This window comes from Lepisma saccharinum, chromosome 10, assembly GCF_977018435.1.
Source record: "Lepisma saccharinum chromosome 10, izLepSacc3.1, whole genome shotgun sequence".
NCBI lineage: Eukaryota > Metazoa > Arthropoda > Insecta > Zygentoma > Lepismatidae > Lepisma > Lepisma saccharinum.
The window spans coordinates 17,880,671-17,902,937 of NC_139238.1; the positions used below are offsets into that span (position 1 = coordinate 17,880,671).

A 22,267-nucleotide genomic window follows, 5' to 3' on the forward strand; every position below is an offset into this window, starting at 1 on the left:
GTGTGTGCCGCTTGGAGTGCTAGTGTGGCCAATTCGTCTGCTGCATGCGCTGGGTTTAGTTGTTGCAATAGCGGGAGCCAAATGTGATGTGCCTGACCGCTGTCACCGTTCAGATCAACCGTGTCTTTTATTCCTCGAACATGAATATACAATTAACTCTGATAAACTTACTTTCCATTTTTCCACGCAAATTTCTTTCACAATCGATTTCGCCACCCGTCTGGTGGCTTTGTCAAGCGTTCACAAAAAAGCCTGCCTGCACTTACAAACAAGCGCCGCTCCACGAAAGCAGACGACGAGAGCTGGAACTGCCGCTTACAGCGCCAAAACCCCCATTGCATGGTAAAAGAAGGAAGCACTACGTCCGCACGGGAATGGCAGAAAGTGAAAGGACTGCATCAACAAGCGCCGCTATGAGCACAAGTGCAGCAAGACAGTACATGCCTGACGAAGCCACCAGACGGGTGGCGAAATTGATCGCGAAAGAAATTTGTGCGGAAAAATGAAAAGTAAGTTTATCAGAGTTAATTATCTATCTCCGCGTAACCGCCAACAGATATCTCTAGATACAATATGAATATACATGTTATTTAATTACAAAGTACTGTTTTTTCACGTAATATTGGTACAAAATCAATGGAAACTTAGAATTTTGCATAATTTCCAGGATAACTAGACTGCAAAAGTATTGCACTCTATTTTTGCAGACTCTGTGACTGATGAAAACACTAGAAAAATATCGGCCGGTATCGATAAATAGAATCTCAACCAATACTTTCCTATACCGATACACCGGCATCGGCTTAGCCCTAAGATAATTGGGACTGGATCTACAGTTTAAAATTTGATATGAACCACTTTGTGCTTCCACCAGGTATCAAACCTGGGAAACTTGATTAAGAAGCAATGTGGGATGGCCTCGGCTACATAGTCATAGGTGTTCTTAACTAATGTTTTGGACTCCTTTGATTTCAATTTTCCTTACGTGGTGTGGTTTAATATTACAGCAGTACAACGAAATCCGTGAAATACTGGAAAGAACATTGAGAGAGAAACGTGAGTCTGAGGAAGAGTTGCAGAAACTCCAAGAGGATTCTGCCGTGAGAACCGCCTTGGAAGCCAGAGTGGTCGGTCTGGAGCAGAAGCTTCAACTGCTGTACACCCAGCTGACGGACATGGAACGGAAGAACTTCCAACTAGCTAAACAAGTGGACTCAGCAGCCAACGATGCTAAAGAAGCCAGAGAAAAGTAAGTTTCCAATTTACTGAACTTTTAGCATTAGCATGGGATATATATATCACACCACACGTAAACCTATTGAGTACATAAGATTTAGCAATTAACGTGCAATTTCTTGAAAACTACACACGATATTTCAGTTCTGTGTTTTTTGTTCATTAGTGTACATATGAAGGTATGACATACTCAAATTACAAAACAATATATCCATTGTGACTATTGTTTCCCTAAGCTGGCAACAGTGCCCACTCAGAGGCCCTCATTTACTAAAGGTTAACCTTTAGCGAACAGTCTCGTGCTCCTGGATAACCTTTGCAGACAGAACCTCATGAACTAATTGTCATAGATTTTTTATTTCTTTTTTTTAATGAATAGGGTTTTAGCAGAGATGAAATGTATACTTTGTACCTCCCAATGATGAAAGTTTAAGGAAGAATCCCTCCATGGAGAAGTGGTTAGCACAACATATTACAAGGGGATATCAAAAAGTACTTGAGTAAATTTTGTACAGCCAAACGGAAATGTATTCACAAAAACTGAAATATAGATTTTGAAGGTTGAACTTTACTCTACTTTTCCACATACATCCATTCACATTTATGCATTTGTCCCACTGTGACACCAATTTTTCGATGCTCATGCGGTGGGAATCGTTCAGCTGGATGCGTAACCAATGACGCACAGCTGTCACAACTTCCGTGCTGAAGTGTTTGCCAGTAAGGTGTTCCTTCAGTGTGCCGAAGAGGTGAAAGTCTGACAGGGCCAGGTCTGGACTGTATGCTGGATGCTTGAGAATTTCCCAATGCCAGGAATTGACTTTTTGCGTCACTGATGCAACCACATGGGGATGAGCATTGTCATGGAGAATGATTACCTCCTCCAGAGATTATGTTGAACATTTACGGCGCAGAGCAGCTCGTAGACGATCCAGTGTGGCACAATATGCAGCAGCATTTACAGTTGCTCCTTTTACCCCAAAATTCAGCAAGAATGACACCCTGAATGTCTCAGAAAACAGTAAGCAAAATCTTTCCTGCAGATGGGGTTGTCCTGAATTTTTTGGGTGGGGGCGTGTTTGTGTGTTTCTATACCATACTCTGTCACGTTCGTTCAGGGGTGTAATCAAAAACCCACAATTCGCCTCCAGCAACAATGCGGTTAATGAATGCGTTTCCAGCCCTATGGTACTGGAGCAAATGCTCAAGACTGCATCCCATACGGTTCTCCATATGCTGTGGTGTGAGCTGTCTGGGGACCCATCTCACTGACACTTTGCTATACCCAAGTTCTTAATGGATGATGGAGTATGCACTGGTATATGAAATGCCCACTGCATCCTCTGTTGTTTGGATTGTTGACTGCCAGTCCTCCTGAATCAAAGCCTCCAGTGTGTCAACATTGCCTTGTGTTGTGGGATGTGCGAGGCTGTCCAGAACGGGGTTCATCGAAGACATTTACACGCCCTGCATTGAACTTTGCACACCAGTTACATACATTTGTGAATGTCATTCACATGTCACCATACACTGCACACAACTCTCGATAGATTTCAGGTGGTTTCTGTCCCTTTGATCACAGAAACCGAATCACCACTCCGCAGCTTAACTGTGTCGAACGTCTCAAGCGTAGCTGCCATTTTGGAACAACTGCCTCTCGGCGTGCTTGAGGTGCACACACGTGCTATCTCGTGGAAAGGTGGTGAAATACATGTACTTCCAAATGTATATTTCAGTTTTTGTGAATACATTTCCGTTTGGCTGTAAAAAATTTACTCAATTACTTTTTGATATACGCTCATAGAATGCTAGGGGTCTCGGGTTTGTATCCCGGCATGGGTGTTCTTTGTGAGTGAGTATCCCTTCATCAGTTTCATCACTCATCCTGATCTTCGCAATTAGCCAAAAGTGGCAGAGAAACAAAATATACCCAGCAATTAATTAAGGAAGAAGAACAGAAAAAAAAATAATCAAAATTTCATATAAAAATTGGTATTTGGCATGCTCCTGTGGTCACCACAATAGACCAAGGAGAATGAAAGAAAATGTAATATGTGTGGTCTCAATATAGCAAAATCTGATAAAATTTTCACAGATTTTAAATTTTCCCATAATTTTTACCATTTTCCTAAAGAACATAAAATTGAGGTTCCACCGTGTTTATTAGTTATTACACCTACTGTCCTGTCTGTAGGAGTGCTGCTTTAAAAATCATTGTCGTTTACTGTAATGGTATGAAGATTCACAACTATTAGACTAAGGCAATAATGAAACATATAACTATAATAGATTATTACTAGAGCCCGGAAGTTCAGGCATTTATTTTCATTAAAATAGGCAGCCAAAAAGGCATTTATAATGTGGCAAATAGGCACTAAAATGAAAAAAAAGGCAAAATAAACCGAAAAAAGGCACATTTAGAAGTCGCTTACTTTCATCTATAATTTCTGGCAAAATATTAAAATCTACATTGGGAAGAGCATTTCAATTTTCTCCGTCTTGATTGCACATAACTCCAAGGTGCTTTTGAAGTTCTCAACATTCATTGATAGTCGGCTGTCAGAGAGAATGTTTTTCGTAATAGAAAATGATCTTTCTACTTCGACAGAAGTTATTGGAGCATACATATAACAAGCTAATGTAGCTGGACTCATTTTGGTAACAGCATTTTCACCTTTTAGAATATCACAAATTGTTTTCAATTGTTTCAAGTCCTCATTTGCACTCACTACCCGTTAGCACTTTTCCGCAACAGCTGACCCCTTTTCTCCTGGCACTTCCATCATCTGCTGCATAGATTCCTCGAAGGTTTTCATGGATGCTATAATTGTAATTGTCTCTGGCAATGCACCATAATGTGCAAAAGTAAACTTTAATAGGACAGGAGTTTTTTCACTTCACGAATTGAAGCCGCTTCATTTTCTGGAAGAGCATCGAGCACCTCACTGATTTTTTGAAGGTTGTTAGCATAATATATAGCTGCTGATATCCTATCTCGTCAAGACTGGTTGCTGAGGTAAACTAAGCCCCAATCGCAACTTCCTGAAATTTTCGGGTTCGAGAGGGAGATTTCAGAAATATTTTCTTTGTGTTCGAAATCAACCTGTCCACTTCAGCAGTCAATCATGTACAAGAAATGTTAACCGAAAGGCAATATCCTGACTCAGCATGAAATACTTTTTTCTCACACTTTTCTCCTTCAGCAATGTTGAAACATGCGTGAGTTCAATATTACTTAAATAAGGTGAAAATTATTCACATAATAAACGGAAGAAAAATAAATGCCAACAACGTTTTTTGGGAGAAAAATAATATATATATATATATACACATTTTTTTAAAAAAAAATGTCAAATTTCATTGAAAAAGGCAAGAAAAGGCATTATAATTAAAAATAGGCAATGGGGTCCCAAATAGGCAAAATTGGCAAAATGAAAAGGCTTCCAAAACATTCGAAACAACATAAGAAACGTATATCCGGAAAAAATTTATCAATATATGCAGTAGATAAAAAGAGGCATTTTGCCAAACTTCCGGGCTCTAATTATTACTGTATTTACTCATGTATAATGTGCACTTTTTTTCTTATGCATGGAATAATTCAGACAGCCAACATGAAACCATGCATGTTTTCACTATGTAACTGCATATAACAACAGGTGCAAATTAAAATTACCAGATTTGGTTTCTTTAGTAATAATAATTTTAAAGAACAACTATAAAAGAGAAATGGTAGTTTCCCTTGATTTCTCATTTTGTTTCAGTGCATTTTGAGACAATGAGAAAAGCAGCGCCATTCTGGTCAGATTCGATCATGCAGCTCCAGGGGCATGTCAAGTATCTGAACGTTCAGCAAGCAACGTGATCGCTCAGCTAATTGACGGCCAAATAACTGTTGCACGGCGAGTGCTGCTCACTTGATCGCTGAGCAAACTTGAACCTTGCTCACCACAGAATATATAATTTTTGTATTTTGATCTCGTAGAAGTGAAAAACTGTGTGAGGATGGTGGCCAATGAGGGAATATTGATGATTAATGGCTTGTGATATAACGTAATTACAGAGGAAGTTCAAGCAACAGATGGTAATATAATATTTCAGTTTTTGAAATTGTATTGAAATGAAAATGTTGTTTATTCCAAATAATAAATTCTGGAGAAAAGTTGTTACACTTCTCCCAGGAGACCCAAACCTGCTTGTGTCCTGTAGTCGGAACCCAAAGCATGATGCCTTAGACCGCATGGCCATGGTGCAGGACACGACCTACAACTAAGAAAGCCATTCCTTGAACCTGAATTGTACTGCACATTATATATAATTTTTTGTCACTTTTTCCCATTAAAAACTAGTGTGCGCATTATACACGCATAAGTATGGTGTATACACATTAAACGAATCTCCACTGCATTGGTACAGATCTAAATAGCTTCATATTTTTATTCTTCCAGGTCGAAACTTGAATTAAGTGAAAGGAATAAAAGAATCGCAATTCTTGAACAACAGCTTGAATCTTTGAAAGTTGAACTGGGACAGACGAAACGAGAGAACATAGAGTGCAGAGGTGAATTGGATGTTGTAAGAAATCACCTCAAAGTAAAGGAGCAGGACCTCGAGACGACAAAGAAAGCTCTGGAAACGGAACTGAGGTAATGTTTTTTCTTTGTGCAAATTTTTGATTGTATTGGCTGGCAGCTTTCCCTTCTTTACAGGGCTGAGTCTGCTACGCTTCCCTTGTACAGTTAGTTGACCCTTTCCTCTTACTGCCGGTAGCACTAACTCTTTCTAGGCCTACACTGAAGCCACCCCAGCATCATGGAAACATGAACACTGGATTATCATTTCAAACAGTTTATTGTAGGAAGAACCAAACAGTCACTTTGGTGTAAGAGTGGGAGATCACAGATGAGGTAATTTAGTCATTGTTAGGTTTAACTAAATGGGGTTATAAGCAAATTTCGTACATGTCTAATTATACCTGGTCCACCTAGAGTAGTTTCCTTCCTAGTCCACCCAGGAGCCATTTTGTCCAAAAAACCTTCTCTGTCATTGAAATTTCTGGGTATTTATACCTGACCTTCTACTCTCCAACCCCCTTTGATTACAAATTTATTGCATCATAATAGTTACACTAGTTGAAATGATTTATTCACATGTTCACTGGATGTTACGAATTTTAAAAGTTGAGATGATATAGCTTTCTTGTATCTTTAAATGAAAAATGTCAATTTCCAGGGGGGGTACAATGGCCCGTTCGACCCCCCTCCCGATGTCAATGTTCACATGTGGGTCATTCCATGCGAAATCACCCAGAGCAGGTTGCTTCATAATCATGGATATGCTTCCAATTTTATTTACTGATAGATACTTGGTCCAATATGACAAATATGTAATATTAGACATGTCCAACAAATATGTTTAAAGTTACAAGTTTTTGAAAAATCAGAAAGGTAATATTTTTAATAGGAATCAAGAATAGTAAAACATACAAATGTAAACATAATGCGGGGCCTCCCCCATGGTGTAATGGTAGCATCATTGCCTTGTAATCAAGGGGTCCCGGTGGAGGCACAAGTGGTTCGGATCCCACTTTAAACTGCAGGTCCAGTCCCGATTAGCCTTACTGTGCATAAAGTGGACTTAAAACAGCAACTCAAACCAAATAAACATAATGCAAGAATAGTTTTCGCCCATCATACATTTTAACAAATTTTACACACAAAGTTTCAATATGCTCTTAAATACCTTTTTATATAACTACATTCAGTCATCCATTAACAAAAATAAATTACAATTTTATATCAGCTTGTCTCAAAAAAGCAATTCTAATATCTGGTGCATACAACATTGAAGTCAAATTAATGAGAAAAGGAACATTAATTTTCGATTATGTTTTGTATAAAGTCTTTTGTTTCTCTGAGTGTATTGGACATTCCAAAATAATATGTTGAGCATCACCCCTTAAATTACCACAGTCACAATTTGGAGATTTTTAAATGTGTATTTTAAATTAATTTCTTTGAATTCCTCGTAGTGTGAAAACTCAAGAAGTCCGACTGCAGCAGGAGGAGTTCGCAGCCCAGCAGCAGGCCATTTTACAGGCTGATCAGAAGACTGCAGCAGAATTTCAACAATTACTAGAGGCACAACAAAAAATTACTAAGAAGTAAGTGTTAATGGTTCGATGAATGAAAAATGCACTAAGACATTAATGTGTGCAACACAAGTACTTTATTGGGGTGACCCTTTCCGAAGACAAGGATCTGGCATGTGAATTCATGGTCAGTATAATCCTCCATGAGGCTTGTGTTGTATGCTGTCTTTGTGTGTTTGTGATTGTTCCTTCATCTCTATCTTACTCTAGGGATGGACAATATAGGAAATTTGATGTTGTGATATATCTGAAAAAAAAATCTAAAAATATCAAAAAAATGACCTAAAAATGGAAAAAAGGACGTATAAATGTGATCCAAATTAATTAATAACTTCAGTTTTAATTACATATTTAATGAATATGCGCGGCACCTCCTCATCTGACTTCAGATCTTTGCAGGCACGTGCTGTCTGGTCGTATACACCATGCTGAAAGCTTCAAAACAAGAGAAACAAAGTTGCCACTTACAGAGCGACCTTCCAGACAAGTTACGGTTAAAGGACCTTGTTCCGTACTGCTTCAGTCGTCCAAGAATGTTTTTCTCTTGTTTCAGGGATGGTTCAAATATATTTATTTATTTCTGTTTTTATTATTTCTTTACTACAGAAAGGATGTTTAAGAGGTGATGAACTGATCATGATTCGAATTGAGAATGGTCAGTAAAAACGTAGTCGAAAGAAGGTGAAGTCGCAAAAAAAGCCGTTAAGACCTAAAAAAGGCTAAAAAAAACCAATAAGCCGAAAAAGGCAAAAAAGGACAAATAAAACCCACCCTTTTCTGGCCTACAATGACCCAAAATGAACATATATTATGTTGGGCTAGGAAAAAAAAGGATTTTTCCTCAACTTCCAAGCCCTAGTGATGATATATCACCATCATGATATATATCGCTAAAATATCATGACAATATGCAAAATAATCTAACACAGTTATTTTTAGTGGTTTTTATTTTATTTATCTCTGACATTTCTTTCTGGTTTCCCAGAACTTTTTCAAGCTACACCAAAATATGCATACAACAACACAACCTCACATGGCTAGTCACTCTACGCTTCTAAGGAATGAATAACTTGTGTCCTTATTTCCTCCTAGGTAAACTGGTTTTTCCACCTTGCAGGTGTCATAGCTAGCTGTTTCTTCCCTCCCCTCCATCCTGTAACCTACTCTTTCTGTCTTCCCTCCCCTCCTCCTTCTGGTGGCAGTCACGTTCCGTTTCTTCTTTAAACTCATCTGGCAAGTTGCAATCTTCCATTTTTGTGCAGAAAATTGAACGTGGCTCAGGAAACTTAACCAACTTGCTTTCCACATGCTTTTTTATTAATTCCATTCCAATTTCCCCTTCATTCTTGTTCATTTTCTCTCCCCTGTTTATACATATTTGCTTTGTCTCTGCCACTTTTCTCTTTCATTTCCCTCTTCTTCATTTGTACTTTTTTAATCCTGTGCCCATATGTCAACATATGCTCACTCAATGCTGTTTTTGGATCTTCCTCTTTAATGTCTCTCCTATGTTCTTTAATTCTCTCGTTGATGCTTCTCCCTGTCTCTCCTATGTATTTGCTTGTACATCCACTACATTCTACTTCATGTACCCCTACCTACCGTTGCCAATTCAATGCTCTCTTTCTCTCCTTTGTATTCATTAAACCATTTTTTGATGCTCTTTGGTGGCTTGAAGGCTGCTCTTAGTCCATACTTTGTATAGATGTTCCTTATCTTTTTCTGAATGAAGAAGTATGGGTTCCCGGGTTCGATATCCATTGGAGGCACATAGTGATTCAGATCTCACTTTAAACTGTAGGTCCAGTCCCGATTAACCTTACTGTGCATAAAGTGGACTTAAAACACCAACTCAACCAACCAACCAGTGACAGCAGGACGTAAGTTGCTTGTTGCATACTGTTGATTACAATGAATGCACATTTCCAAATTGTTCATTGAATATGCACGTCGATTATCTCTGAACAACGACTTGTGTTGTGAAAATGACCCGTTAACATCACACATAGTCAGGCATGCATATATGAAATACAGCATGTCATGCACACTTACATTATCTGTTTCATGTACACGTTCAATATCCATAACCTGAGCAACTTTACGCAGTTTTGGTACTCTGTGTTTTTTTTTTTCGAACATACTTCAAAGCATGTCCTTGATAGAGAGTTAATTTAAATTCACTTTCAACTGCACTAACGTCCTTCACTGTTTCCTAAAGCAGTTGTGTGGAAGTTTCCAGTTTTTCTTTCATGAATTATTTCTCTTGTAGTTTACAGTTATTACAAGCATTAGAACACAGTTTTTCGTTGTGACGTTTCAGGAGAACAAATGCTCCCTTCATCAGACATATATTTTAAGTTTGACTAAAGATACAGTTATAACAATGGTTACCAATATTTTAAACAAAAAGAATCCCTTATACAATGGACGTTGTCAACGTTACATTTGTTGTAATGTAGCAACTTAATTGTGAAAATGAGCAGTCTGTTCTATTTTTATTTCAGATAATAAATTTTTGATCACATTATTTTTTATTTAAAAATTATGAACCCCAAATATCATCAGGTAATTTAAAGTCATCATTCACAAAGTTTCTTGATGTTTTCTGTTACTTTAAATTTTAAAGATGGTGGCTTACTCCATTTGTGAAAAAGAAAACTCCATAGTGGGTCTATGTTAACCATTTTCATTATTTAATTTATTCCAGTGTTCTTCTGCAATGAATGACCCACACATTCAAATCTATGTTTCCCAGCACTCTTTTTAAAACCCTACTCCTTTTAATCAAATGCTTCTCTTCGATGATGTGAGCTGACAAAACCTGTTCTTGGGTTTAGATTTATAATGTCCAAATCGTGTTCATGCCATCTTATTGCCATTTTCCTTGCTGTTTGTCCTACATAATCCTTTGAACATGAACAACTTATATTATATATTCCTGTTATATATTTCCACATCTGGTAGAGATTTCCTCATTTTGAATTCATTAAATGTACATTCTAAACTTCTTGGTGATCTAAAAACAATTTTGAAATTAAATCATCTAAAAATTTTGGCAATTTTATGTGAGAGTCCCTTGTGGAATGGAATGCACACAAATTTCTTTTCAACAGATTTCTCATCTTGTCTGTATTTCTCTTTTCCTTTAGTTTTCTTGCGACTTGTTTCTTTATTTGGTTTATTCTGTTAGTCTGAAAGTCACTTTCTTTTGCTATATTAAAAAGCTTTTCTTCTTCAATTTTGATATCTTTATTATTAGAACATAGTCTGTGCTCTCAGGAAAAAAAAATAAAAGTATATTATCCATTGTTATACGAGAATGTTCTGAATTGGCAAGGATGTATTTTTCCCCTTCTAATTTTTTCCTATGGACTGATGTTTGAATTGTTGTGTCATTTGTCTTAATTTTCATATCAAGAAAAGAAATTCCATTGTTATTCATGGGTTCACAAGTGAATTTTATGCGACGATGTGATTCATTTAACAATTTAAATACATCCATGATGGATGTATGCCATGCCACCAAAGGGGCACACACAGAACATTTGTAGTGTCAGAAAAATTTGGTGAATTTCCAGTTCTTTTCATGTATCTATCATTATTGTATTTCTATACTTCTGAACAGTGTTTTTAAATCTGATGAATCATTTATAGTAGCCCTGTATTGGAATGCATATTTTAGTTATGTTTATTCTTTTGTAATTTTTAGGTGGAAGCAGGAAGTGAAATCCATTACAGAGACGTTTGAAAGGAGGATAAAAGAGCTAGTGGGTGAAAACAGTAAATTCAGAAAGGAGAAGCATAGGCTTCAGAAAGAGCTGAGGGAAGTGCGTACTCTGTTAGACAAATTCGAGAGCGACATTTCCCAAAATGCAGCAAAGTAAGGCAACAATATAGCTCTTCTTGACACTTTGTATATAGTAAGTAGCATCTGTATACTTCACCACTTGCAAATATTTAAAATAGCATGACAGGGAAAAAATATATCTTGCAATTTGTTGTGTGTGTGTGTGTGGTTCAGTAGGTTATGCATCATTGATGGAATTGTGGTGTATATGGCCTGCCAAAGCTCTGTCGAGTTCGTTTCCTGTCTAGGGATAACTCAGCAGTTAGCTGCCGACAGGATATTGGTAAGGGATATATTAGGGTGGTCCATCATAACATGGCAAAAAAAAAAAGATTTCTCCATTTTCAATGCATAGTTCATAATTTTGTTCCATTACGTCTAAACATACTCTGCAAATTTTGTAACAATAGAAAAATATTTAGGGGTCGCTCAAAGCCCTCAAAAATGTTCCATGCTGTCTATATGAAGTATCATATGTTAATATCATGTTGTTAAAAAAATTAAAATAAATAGGTTATTTTGTATTATTTCTTAGTGTTGAAATAAATTTATTTAGTCTACCCGGGTTCGATCCCCGGCCGGTTCAAATCCGGGAACTTTTCTAACGGTGGAAGCGGCCCCGGCGCCTACCCAGCGTCGAATAACATGGGTACCTGGGGGAAACCCTGGGGGGTAAAGGTGGTCAGGGGCGTGATGCTGATCACATCACCCCCACTCACGACCGGATCAAGAAAGTGTCGGGTGTTACCACCACACCCCCTACATGCCTTCATGGCGTGGTGCTATGCACAGGGGAACACTTTACTTTCCTTTACCTTTTACTAACATGAAACAAGTGTATGAAGCAAAACAGCACTGAATAAAAAGTCCTGCAACAGCAGTATTGATGTCATTTTCTCAGTTTGAGCAAAGCTTCCAGGAGAGCAAACAAAGGGGATTGATTATGAAGGAGAAAGGTGAAGGTTCCTGTGTACTGAAATATAAGTAAATATTTTTAATGAACTTCATCTACCATCCAGTTCATTGGTTCAGATGTGTGTATTATTTTCTTGTACAAGTGATGGGGTGGGGGTGGGGGGTGAAGTGTTGATTTTTTTCAAACCTTACACTGTATCAAGCATTCTGACAGATGTTCACGATGCTCACTGCAGCTGTTATGGCCACAGCTAATAGACAGAATCTTGACAGCGGAACACTATTTGTTCCATAGCGGAGCACAAGCGAGTTGTGCATCAAGAAATCATTGATAAAACAAGTTTGTGAGGAATTTTGTAACACCAAAAAACTTCCCTTAGTCTTGCACCGGGATAGTAAGTTGACAGAAGATCGAACAAAACAAACGAATCTGAAAGCAACTGTGGATAGACTTCCAGCATGTACCTGTTTCAACTTATGAACTTTACAAAATACTAAGTGTTGTAAATCTACCACATCTGGAACAGGAGAGGTACAAACAAGGAGAAACCATGCAGCAACTTGCTGCTCTTTTTAGAGGTACTGTATGATATTGTGGGCATGATTTTCGATATAATAGCTTTTAAGACATGAACAATGAGAAGTGTCTGCATTCTGTTGGAAAAATGTATTGCAAGATTTGTTTTTCAATTTTGTTTTAAAAGTTTTGGCCAAAACGTAGTCAATATAATTGTAAGGTGCTGGAATACGAATGACTTAACGTGCCACATGCACGAAAGCTGAGATGAGGTAGATACAGATATTATCTTTGTTATGTGCAAGAACATCTACAAGATGCCTCAATCAATGACTTACTTATATTCAGATTGACTGATGACTATAGGACAGTTTCTTAATCTGCAAGGAACAAGGTTGAGGCCCACTTGCAGTATCTTGGGAACTCAACTGGTTAGAAAGAAAGTATCTTCCAAGGAAAAGCAAGAAATGACAACCCATCTTAAGACTTGTGATGAAAACTGAAGTTCAATATGCATCAAGCTTAGATATAAAACGTTAATTTGATTTGATAAATTCAGCCTCCCTTTGCACTTGAGGTTTGCTTCCAAGTTATGTTGATTTCAGGTTCCAAAATGAACCCAAGAGCTGGAGTAACTTGCACAAATTCCAAAACGTCAAAGCAATTGTTCAGTCACTGAAGGTTGCCAATGATCCTGTTGAACGTTCAGTGCCTCTTATATCCAACTTTAATGAGTCAATAACAAGGAAATAAAGTGAAATGCAGGTTCTAATTCAGGTTGTCGGGGAACATGGAAGTCATGTTTCAGATGCTTGAAAGGCTATTTTAAAAATTTACCAATTTCCTTAATAAGATTATCATTGAATTTTAAAGAAGTTGATATTGAAATGAACACCAACTAAATTATCTCAATTTATTTTTGTAATAAATTGCAATTGGGTAATAAATAATTGTAACATAGTGATAAAAAATCATATAGTGTAAATAGTACAATTTTGTTAAGAATTATTGAATGCTGTAAATGTCCCATATATCCCATATACGTTACATATGCATCCTTATGGCAAAACTTCGTCACTTGAGCGACCTCTAAATTTTATTCAATTAGGCAGATTTTTTGCATGTATAATATGTTCATGGAAAAGGAACAAAATTAGCAACTATGTGAAATTAAATTCGAATTTTTTTATTTCGATTCCCCTAGGATATATGTATATTGCAGTCGGGAGAGAGGAAAAAGGCAGTTTTTTTGTGATACAGTTCAGTGAACATGTGTGTGTGTTGTGAGTGTGTAACACCCCTAGGCAGGTATGTCAATACATCAGGTGTGACTCTTCAGGGGTCCTGTATATAAGTCCAATAAATCAGTTAAAAGGATTTTGTCTAGTTTTCTATGAACGGTGTTAATTAGGTTGGTCATTCAGCCAAGGCTGTCCTAATTATTATTGCACATGGTGGAGGTGCCGGGCTATTATGCATGTGGGAGTTCAAAATACATCGTTCTGGGCTTATAGCTTGATAACAACGCTTGCAAAATTAAACTCTAAAAATGAAAGAAACCAAATTGTAAGTCTGCCCAGGGAATTCCATCCATTCTCACATTTGGGGAAGTTATATAGTATGCATATTTTGCAAGAAAATATCTTCATTTGGGGGCATAGGCATAACTTGGTGGGTGCATGGATGGTCACTTGCCCCCCCCCCAAAAAAAAAATCAGGTTTTTAACAATTTACAAATTAGGGCCATCTCATAGGACCTGAGGAGCAAGGTAATAAAGCGTAATATTAGTGATTTAGAAATTGTAACTTTATTTAGCAAATAATTCTGGGTGCTATTTTTATGTGATGGCAAACTATTAGTTTGTTCCTCTGAAGTTAAGCCGCAAGATCGATTCTGCCCCCTCAAAATCAGGCCCCAACTTATGCCAGTGGGTAGGAGGGGTGCATAATATTTAGAATCAATAATGACATGATGTATGAACAGTGGCGGCAATGGGTGGCCTCCCTCACACTTTTTTGCCACTTTTGCCCCCCCCCCCCCCCAGGTTTGACACCTTGCCCTACCTAGTTTTGGAACCCAATCGCCGCCACTGTGTATGAATTTCAGTACTGGCTTATAGTTTTCACAGAATCACGTAGGTGCATCAAACTGAAATTTTGTGTGTGTAAAGTGACATGTGTGCATAGCAGCTATTTATTTATTTATTGTTCTGATTATCTTATTCATACAGCTGTGAATATTTTACAGCAAAGCCAAGGTATTAAGGCAGAATTTATAATTTTCTGAACGTTTCGTAACTGTTACAATATTCAAGCATTGATATTGGTAAAAGTCAAGAATGTAAATTGGGGGTTGCTTATTTATCCAACACTAGACTAACAAGATCGTACATTAAAGAGGTCAGTTCACTTACTTCTTGAAACATTTTCTTTGTTGTGTTAATTAATGTCAAATATGTAGTTGCTGATTTGAATTTTACATCACTGTTATTCAAGTATCATTAAAAACTTCACATTGATTTATCTCAGTTTTACTTTATTTTATGTTTTTGTCAATTACATTAAGAATTTTGCAGTAATACATTTCTGTGTATTTTATTTTTCTGTTCAATGTTATTTGATCCAGCACTTTAATTTCAGGTTGAAAGAAATCAGAGAGTTTTCTCAACATGGGGAACTTCACGATTTTCCATGCAATTATGCATCATCACTTCCTGCAGATGCAAACCGAAGGTAAGAGAGGTGACAACTCAAATAGTTTGCAATCATTGTAACAAATAATCGTTAGATATAGTCATCTCCTTTCTAGCTGATAAGTGGTGGGTGATTCATGTTGAATTGTTTGGACTTTCAAGTATTGACCTTGGTTTATTATTAGGACTGAACTGATACCCTTACCAATGATGATACTATTACCAATTACTACGGATGCTTGTTAACAATTAATAGTTGTTAAAAATGTTTATTAATCTTTGTAAGTATTCCACACTAATTATTGCACCAATTTGCCAAGAGTTTTTCTTTAAAAAATCCAAGAATTACAGCAGAATATTAATTAAATATGGCGCAGAGTAAAAATAAGCTGTGCTATCTCAGTTGTTAGGGCATCTGACTAACATACGAGAGACCTGGGTTCGGTCCCCAGTGTGGGAGAACCGGGATTTTTTCCACCTGTTCGAGTGGCTCTTGCACCCACCCAGCGTCGTATAAAGTGAGTACCGGGAGGAAACTAGGGGGTAAAGACAGCTAGGGGGCATGGTGCTGATCACATCACCCCCACCTTCAGCCGTGATCAAGAAAGTGTGGTGCCCTAATCCCACACCCCCTATATGCCTTCACGACCTAGCACAGGGGAGCACTTTACCTTTACCTTTTGGTGCAGAGTAAAAAGAAACCAGATTTTGCATAGTTTTCAGGATAATTAGCCTCCCGAAAGTATTGTGTGGCATTTTTACAGACCCCGTGATCAGTGTTGGCACAATCTGAGGGCTTAATTTCCCTTTTTGCACTAAGTTATTCCCTTCACTAAAAACCTTTAAAAATAATAGTAATAAATAGTACATAATCTGTACTATTTTTGAGTTTGGTGTCTTAAAATTTCCATGGAATTTTGTTATCTTTCATTCCATTTCGTTTAAAATTTGGTTTGAATTTCCCTTCATGTGGCAACACTGCCTGTGATACACCAAATCTCAAAGAAGTATCGGCCACTGTGAGTATGATTTGATTTATTTTTCTTCACTTTTCTGCCACTTTTGACTAATCGTGAAGATGAGGATGTTATGATGAAATTGATGAAAGGACACCCACTTGACTACCCATGCCTAGGCCAGGATTCGACCGGGACCCCTAGAGTCAACTCGTACAGTTATCTCACAAGCCTGTTATGTATGTATACATTTATATTAGAGCTGAGCCGATACAGATGCCAATGAATCGGTTTCAGCCAATACCAGCAATATCAGTATTGGATAGTATCAGTTGGATTTTATTTTTCAATACCAGCCGACAATTTTCCTGTATTTTGATTGTTTCCATGGTCAACAAAACTGCAGTGTGACACTTTCGCAGTCTAATTATCCTCGAAGTTGTCCAAAATTTGAAGTTTCCATTGAATTTATACCAATATTAGGTATAAAAAAATCAGTATTTTGTGATGGCATGACAACAGGTATTTTTATATTCTGTCCTTCACCATGGCCATGAGGTCTATGGCATCACGCTTGTCTCATGGGGATGGGCATTCTCCGGAGATTTTGGCCTGTGTGTGGGATCATTGTTCACCCACAATTGTGAAGAAATTGGGGAGCTACGAATGGTCACGGAAACCTACTACAACAACTGGGAATTCGTCTTGCTGACCACATGTCGCCCTATTCATGGTTGGATCACCTCCCACCTCAGCAAGTGGGAGTGAGTCAGTAGGTAGACCCTGGACCTCATGGGCTGTTGCAGTACAGGTCATTATGTTAATCTTATATTTTGATGTGAATTTTTAATATTTTAAAGGAAAATTTTATTAAATAACAACAAAATGACAGAATTTTAAGATAAATTATACGTTATTTATATATTGGTAAAATTGTCAGTAATTTTGCTGATAAACTAGTACACCAATGTGCCTATTTCGACTGATAGCAACAGTGTACTGGTAAATTGGCCCCATCTCTCGTTTGTAGTCATTTGCAAGTATTCTTAATGTATTTTTTTCTGCATAAAGAAATTACAATTGCCAAAATGTAGGATAACCTGATAACTTTTGGCCAATCTGATAGATTGGTATCAGTTAGCCACCTTGGTGGCCAATCATGTTAAAGTGGTCAACTCCTGTTCTTACGTGTATGTCTTTGTGAGTACCCTTTCATCAATTTCTTGTGATCACCATTTCATTTCATCTTTGTTATAAAGATTAGCGTACAGACTCGTAACAGTGTCATATAGGAACACAATTAGAAGTTCAAATTGGGGTCAGTTCAGACTTCTATACAAACTTAAATAATGTCATTATAAATGTAATATTAATTACATTAGTTTTCCTTCTGTATCTTCTTTGTTTTCTTCTTTTAGAGGTGAAGATGTCCAAGATAGCCAGTCAGAAACAAATGCCAACATAAACGATTGCTGCAGATTGTCTTCTATAACGGACTTGTGTAAACGGTAGGTACACATAACGCTTTTATTCATGAAAGATTTATTATTTTAAATGAAGAACCGAATAGACTACATCATCATACTAGAACCAGAGGAACGTAAACTCCAAAGGTGCACTTTTCTCTTCTGTTTAATAGGCTATATCTCTTCTGAAGTCAGATCAACGTATCTCCACTTCTAATCCTTAGTAGGAAGGTGGAGTCATGTATATACAATTTACTAAATAATATTTTTAAGTCAGACATACTTTTGCTCTCTCCTGTAAATTTGATAAATTGTAGTTAAGTCCGTGTGGTTCTCACTTGGCAATATGTGTGTGCATTCATGAAAAAATGTCATACATGTTACCTCTGCTGTGCTTTCAATGTGAAATTTAATATCATAATACAGGGTGTCCGGGCTAGAGGTGTACAAAAATACACACATATACTTTTGCATCTGCAAAGTTTATTGACTTTCTTGTCCCAGTTTTGTACAAAGTAATTCGGAAAGTTTTTATGTACGCTGGTAAACCTCAATGTGAACACCACTTCTAGCTCGACAGATATCCAAATGATACTCAAGTTCATGCCAAGTGTTGACCAGTATTTGAGGCGTTATTAGCACAATGATACGCTGTCTCAAATCACCCAGATCGTGAACTTTCCTCTTGTACTCAACATCTTTAATAAAGCTCCATGCAAAAAGTCTAATGGTGTCAAATCTGGGGATCTAGAAGGCTAGGCAGTTTCTGCCCAAGCGTGACTCAACAGCATGACTGACGTACAAGTGGACTACTGAAATCTGGGTTTGATGGTCTATCGACTGAGCTTCACTCCAAGACAATATAAGGGGTACTTTTTGCATTATAAGCAGTAATTTTTGTATACCTTTAGCCCGAACACCATGTACATAAAGGGGGGGGGGGGGGGGGATCAAAACTAAACTTGCTACATTGTATTTTGACAAGTACAGATTATTGCATGCAGTAATTTCTATTGCAATATGTGTGTGTTGATCCATGTTCAAATCCCACCAAGACCATGGATGTTCTTTGTGAGTGTCACTTCATCAGTTTGATCACCCACCCTCATCTCTACAATTAGTCAAAATTGGCGGAGAAGCGACGTTAAATAAACAACACAGTCGGCATTCTCTTAGCAACCTAGGTACACTTTGAGTTTCAATCAAGTTCATCATATGCATGCTACCACAATCTTCTCCTTTCTTTGCCTTTTAATCAACAGCTTTCAGGGTCGATTCTCTGCGGGAACACATTTCAGCAATACAGATCACACTTTAAACTGTATGCCTATTCAGTTTTGTCTTTTTCGTTCATTTGTGTACATATGAAAGTATGACATACTCTTATCTCAAAACAATATTTACAGTTTTTACTATTATTGACAAATTCTCAACATACTAGATTTTTTAAATAGAGTATTTACTCTTCAACTACTGCTTTTTAGCTGCTATGTTTTAATTTTACATGTAATAATGAAAACAAAAGAACATGCTCACAACATGCAACAATTAAGGGTCCAGCGGGAAATGTCCAGGTTTCAAAATTTCCCGAAAATTGCAATTTCCCAAAACTTTGCATATTTTCCATTTTTCTTTGGGTGGGGGGGAGACCGACATTAGAGAAGTGGTATTTTGTTGTGCTTCCCTGTTTGGTCTATCCAGCATCCATAGGGCCAACACTAGAAGTGAAATACTGGATTTTCCCCCCGTAAGGTGCCAGCACTGCTTTCCTTATTAATATTTCTTTTTCCTTTTTTTTTTTTTACCCAAGAAGTATCAGTCTATTTTCAATGGAACTTTGCGTGGTATTAAGTTTGTTTTTATGTTCAAGTTCACTTAGATTGGCTAATTGGGACTAAAACTAAAGTAGTATGTGATCTGAATCACCGTGTAATGTGGCTCAACCAAGTATCAAACCCCAACATCTCGATTTCAAGGCAGCAACATTAACCACTAAGCTATCAAAGAGCTCTGCATGGTATAATTGTGCTAGGGGATCATATATTATGATTTTAATTGTGTCATTCTATGGTGTAAAATATCTCTTTCTGTTATACATATTGTGTCACTTATGTGTACTTGATTATGAGGGCATGCTGAAAAGTAATGAATGCCTATTTTTTTTTATTGAAAAATGGTTGAATTTATTTGACTAAAGGAAATGCATGTATCTTTCTAGAGCTTTATTATCCATGCCTACACAACTAGTTTTCCACATAATCGCTCTAGCGATCAACACACATTTGCCAACGAGAGACCAGTTTCTTAATGCTGTCACTGTAGAATTCTTGATTTTAACGATGGAGTAACAACCTCTCTTCTGTTTGAACCGCATCATCAGAATCAAAGTGAACTCTCAAGTGTTCCTTGAGCTTTGGAACTTATCACCTTCAAGTTCGTAGCGCTTATGGAACCTATCACCTTCAAATTCGTAGCGCTTATGGAACCTATCACCTTCAAGTTCATAGTACTTATGGAACCTATCACCTTTAAGTTCGTAGCGCTTATGGAACCTATCACCTTCAAGTTCATAGCGCTTATGGAACCTATCACCTTCAAGTTTGTAGCGCTTAATCAGTTGGCTAATGTCCAGTTTCTTCTGTTTCATGTTAAAGTGTGAGCTTCCGAGGCACCAACCATGCACAAAGTGTCTGGTATCCCAGATCTGCCTGCACTTGCTCCAGTGATATGCCACACTTGAATGCAAGCTCTGCCTGAGTAATACAGCAGTTCTCTCTAATTAGTTCATCGACATGATTCCGATGACCTTCAGTTGCAGTACGTGGCCTTCAACTTCGTTCTTTGCTACATACGTTTAGAGTTTCCTCTGCTGGTGTTTTCATTACGAGCCCGAACAGCCCAACATCGTACAGTACTGACGTTTGCACATTCATCCCCATTAAGAGCCTTCATTCTCCGATGAATGTCAATTTGGGGCACTTTTTCTACGGTTAGAAACTCGATCACTGCACTCTGATTCAGGAGCACCGTTATAGTATGCTGCCATTTTCCTTGTTGTAGTTCAGCACCCCTTGGTGATAGAAGTTTAAAACCTGCTATGGAGAAGGGGGAAAGTCTGATGAACACAATGCACAGTTGTTCGAAATCCAAAATGCGTTTAAACCATAACAAGAAAATAGGAGGCATTACTTTTCAGCATGCCCTCGTACATTGTATGTTGTGCTGTTTCAGTTATTTTGTTTCATTTTGTGTTATTTTCATTTCTTCATGGATGTAGTTTTTAAAAAGTGCCATTTTGAGGGGCAAAAATGTGGTAAATTGTGATTTGTGTGTTTGTGTACCCACTGAAAGGTACAGTAATTTAATTTTTGTATATTTTTTTATATTTTTCTAGGTTGGAAGAGTACCTGGAAGAAACCAGACAGAAATGTACTAGTAGAGTTTATAATATCCATGATTGCTATGATCTCCAAGAAGATTGCGTATGTGAAGAGTAAGTAATAATTCATGATGTTATTTTTTTATCAATTTAATTTAATTAAGCACTTTGGAATGCAAAGTGTCAGTACATATACAGGGTGAGACTAAAGTAAAGTCATATAGGAAAACAAATACGTGGGTACAAACATACACATGGTCACAGTTACAAGTGCACCATCTGCTTGAATGCATGTTTCAATTCAATGCTCCCAGTGGCTAATTTGGGAGATGGGACTTGTGGTTCTTTCTTTAAGCTCCAGGCTCTTAATTTTCGTAGTGTGCAAGATGGCCATTATGCGATGTAAAATGAAATATCAAATCTGCTTTGGCCCTAATATTTATTTTATTTTTCCAGGCCATTTCCTTCTTCTGTAAGCAGCGAACAAGTTTTGAGGACAGAGCTTCTTGATGATGCTTGCGGAAGGTAGGTGCACGTGATTTTATTTTCCTTATTTTTAAATTGTTTATAATCTGTATGACATGTCTTGGCAGGAATTATTTTCTATCCTTTGAAAGACTAAAGGAATTAGCATTGGGTCACATGAAATGCTTTCTCAGCTTCTTTGCTTAATGCTGCTTATGAAACCATGTAAGAAAGATGCTTGGGTTTAGCTTTGCACAATCTTGATCTTGGCCATGGATTGAAATGGTGATGTTAGTGTCATATCGCAACACCCTTCCCTCATAAGACTTATACTGGTTTTGTTTGGATTGATTTTGCTTCTAAAATTTGTTTCATGTGCCATGTCTAGAAGCATGCATATTTTGTTTAGAAACATGAAATGTGGAATACCATGCTGTAATGTTTATTTTTCACATGTGAAGTATGTTTTCCTAACAACCTTTGTCATGTGAAAGAAACTGCAAAATGTGAAATGAAGTCTTAAACGTGAAGTTTAGATTTCCGAATAGGCTTCTGAGCTTTCGAGAGCTAACGTCACTCTCATCTTCAATCCATCCCTCTTCATTATTCGCCGCCAGGAAAGCTTCAAGAATTATAAAGTTT

General features: G+C 37.4%; 1 protein-coding gene across 6 annotated transcripts in view; it reads left to right on the top strand.

Moving 5' to 3' along the window:
- Window positions 1-22,267, top strand: part of LOC145994238 (sodium channel and clathrin linker 1-like) — a 64,758-nt gene that overhangs the window by 28,588 nt on the left and 13,903 nt on the right. For 5 of the 6 annotated variants that reach the window (XM_083130340.1, XM_083130335.1, XM_083130339.1 and 2 more), the window contains 8 exons: window positions 1,008-1,249; window positions 5,685-5,882; window positions 7,268-7,399; window positions 11,097-11,267; window positions 15,307-15,399; window positions 17,734-17,823; window positions 21,176-21,274; window positions 21,617-21,685. In XM_083130340.1, coding sequence (XP_082986466.1) covers window positions 1,008-1,249; window positions 5,685-5,882; window positions 7,268-7,399; window positions 11,097-11,267; window positions 15,307-15,399; window positions 17,734-17,823; window positions 21,176-21,274; window positions 21,617-21,685 — 1,094 coding nt within the window. Of the gene's footprint in view, window positions 1-1,007; window positions 1,250-5,684; window positions 5,883-7,267; window positions 7,400-11,096; window positions 11,308-15,306; window positions 15,400-17,733; window positions 17,824-21,175; window positions 21,275-21,616; window positions 21,686-22,267 lie in introns of those variants that run through there. The other variant, XR_014442323.1, reaches the window with a different exon arrangement.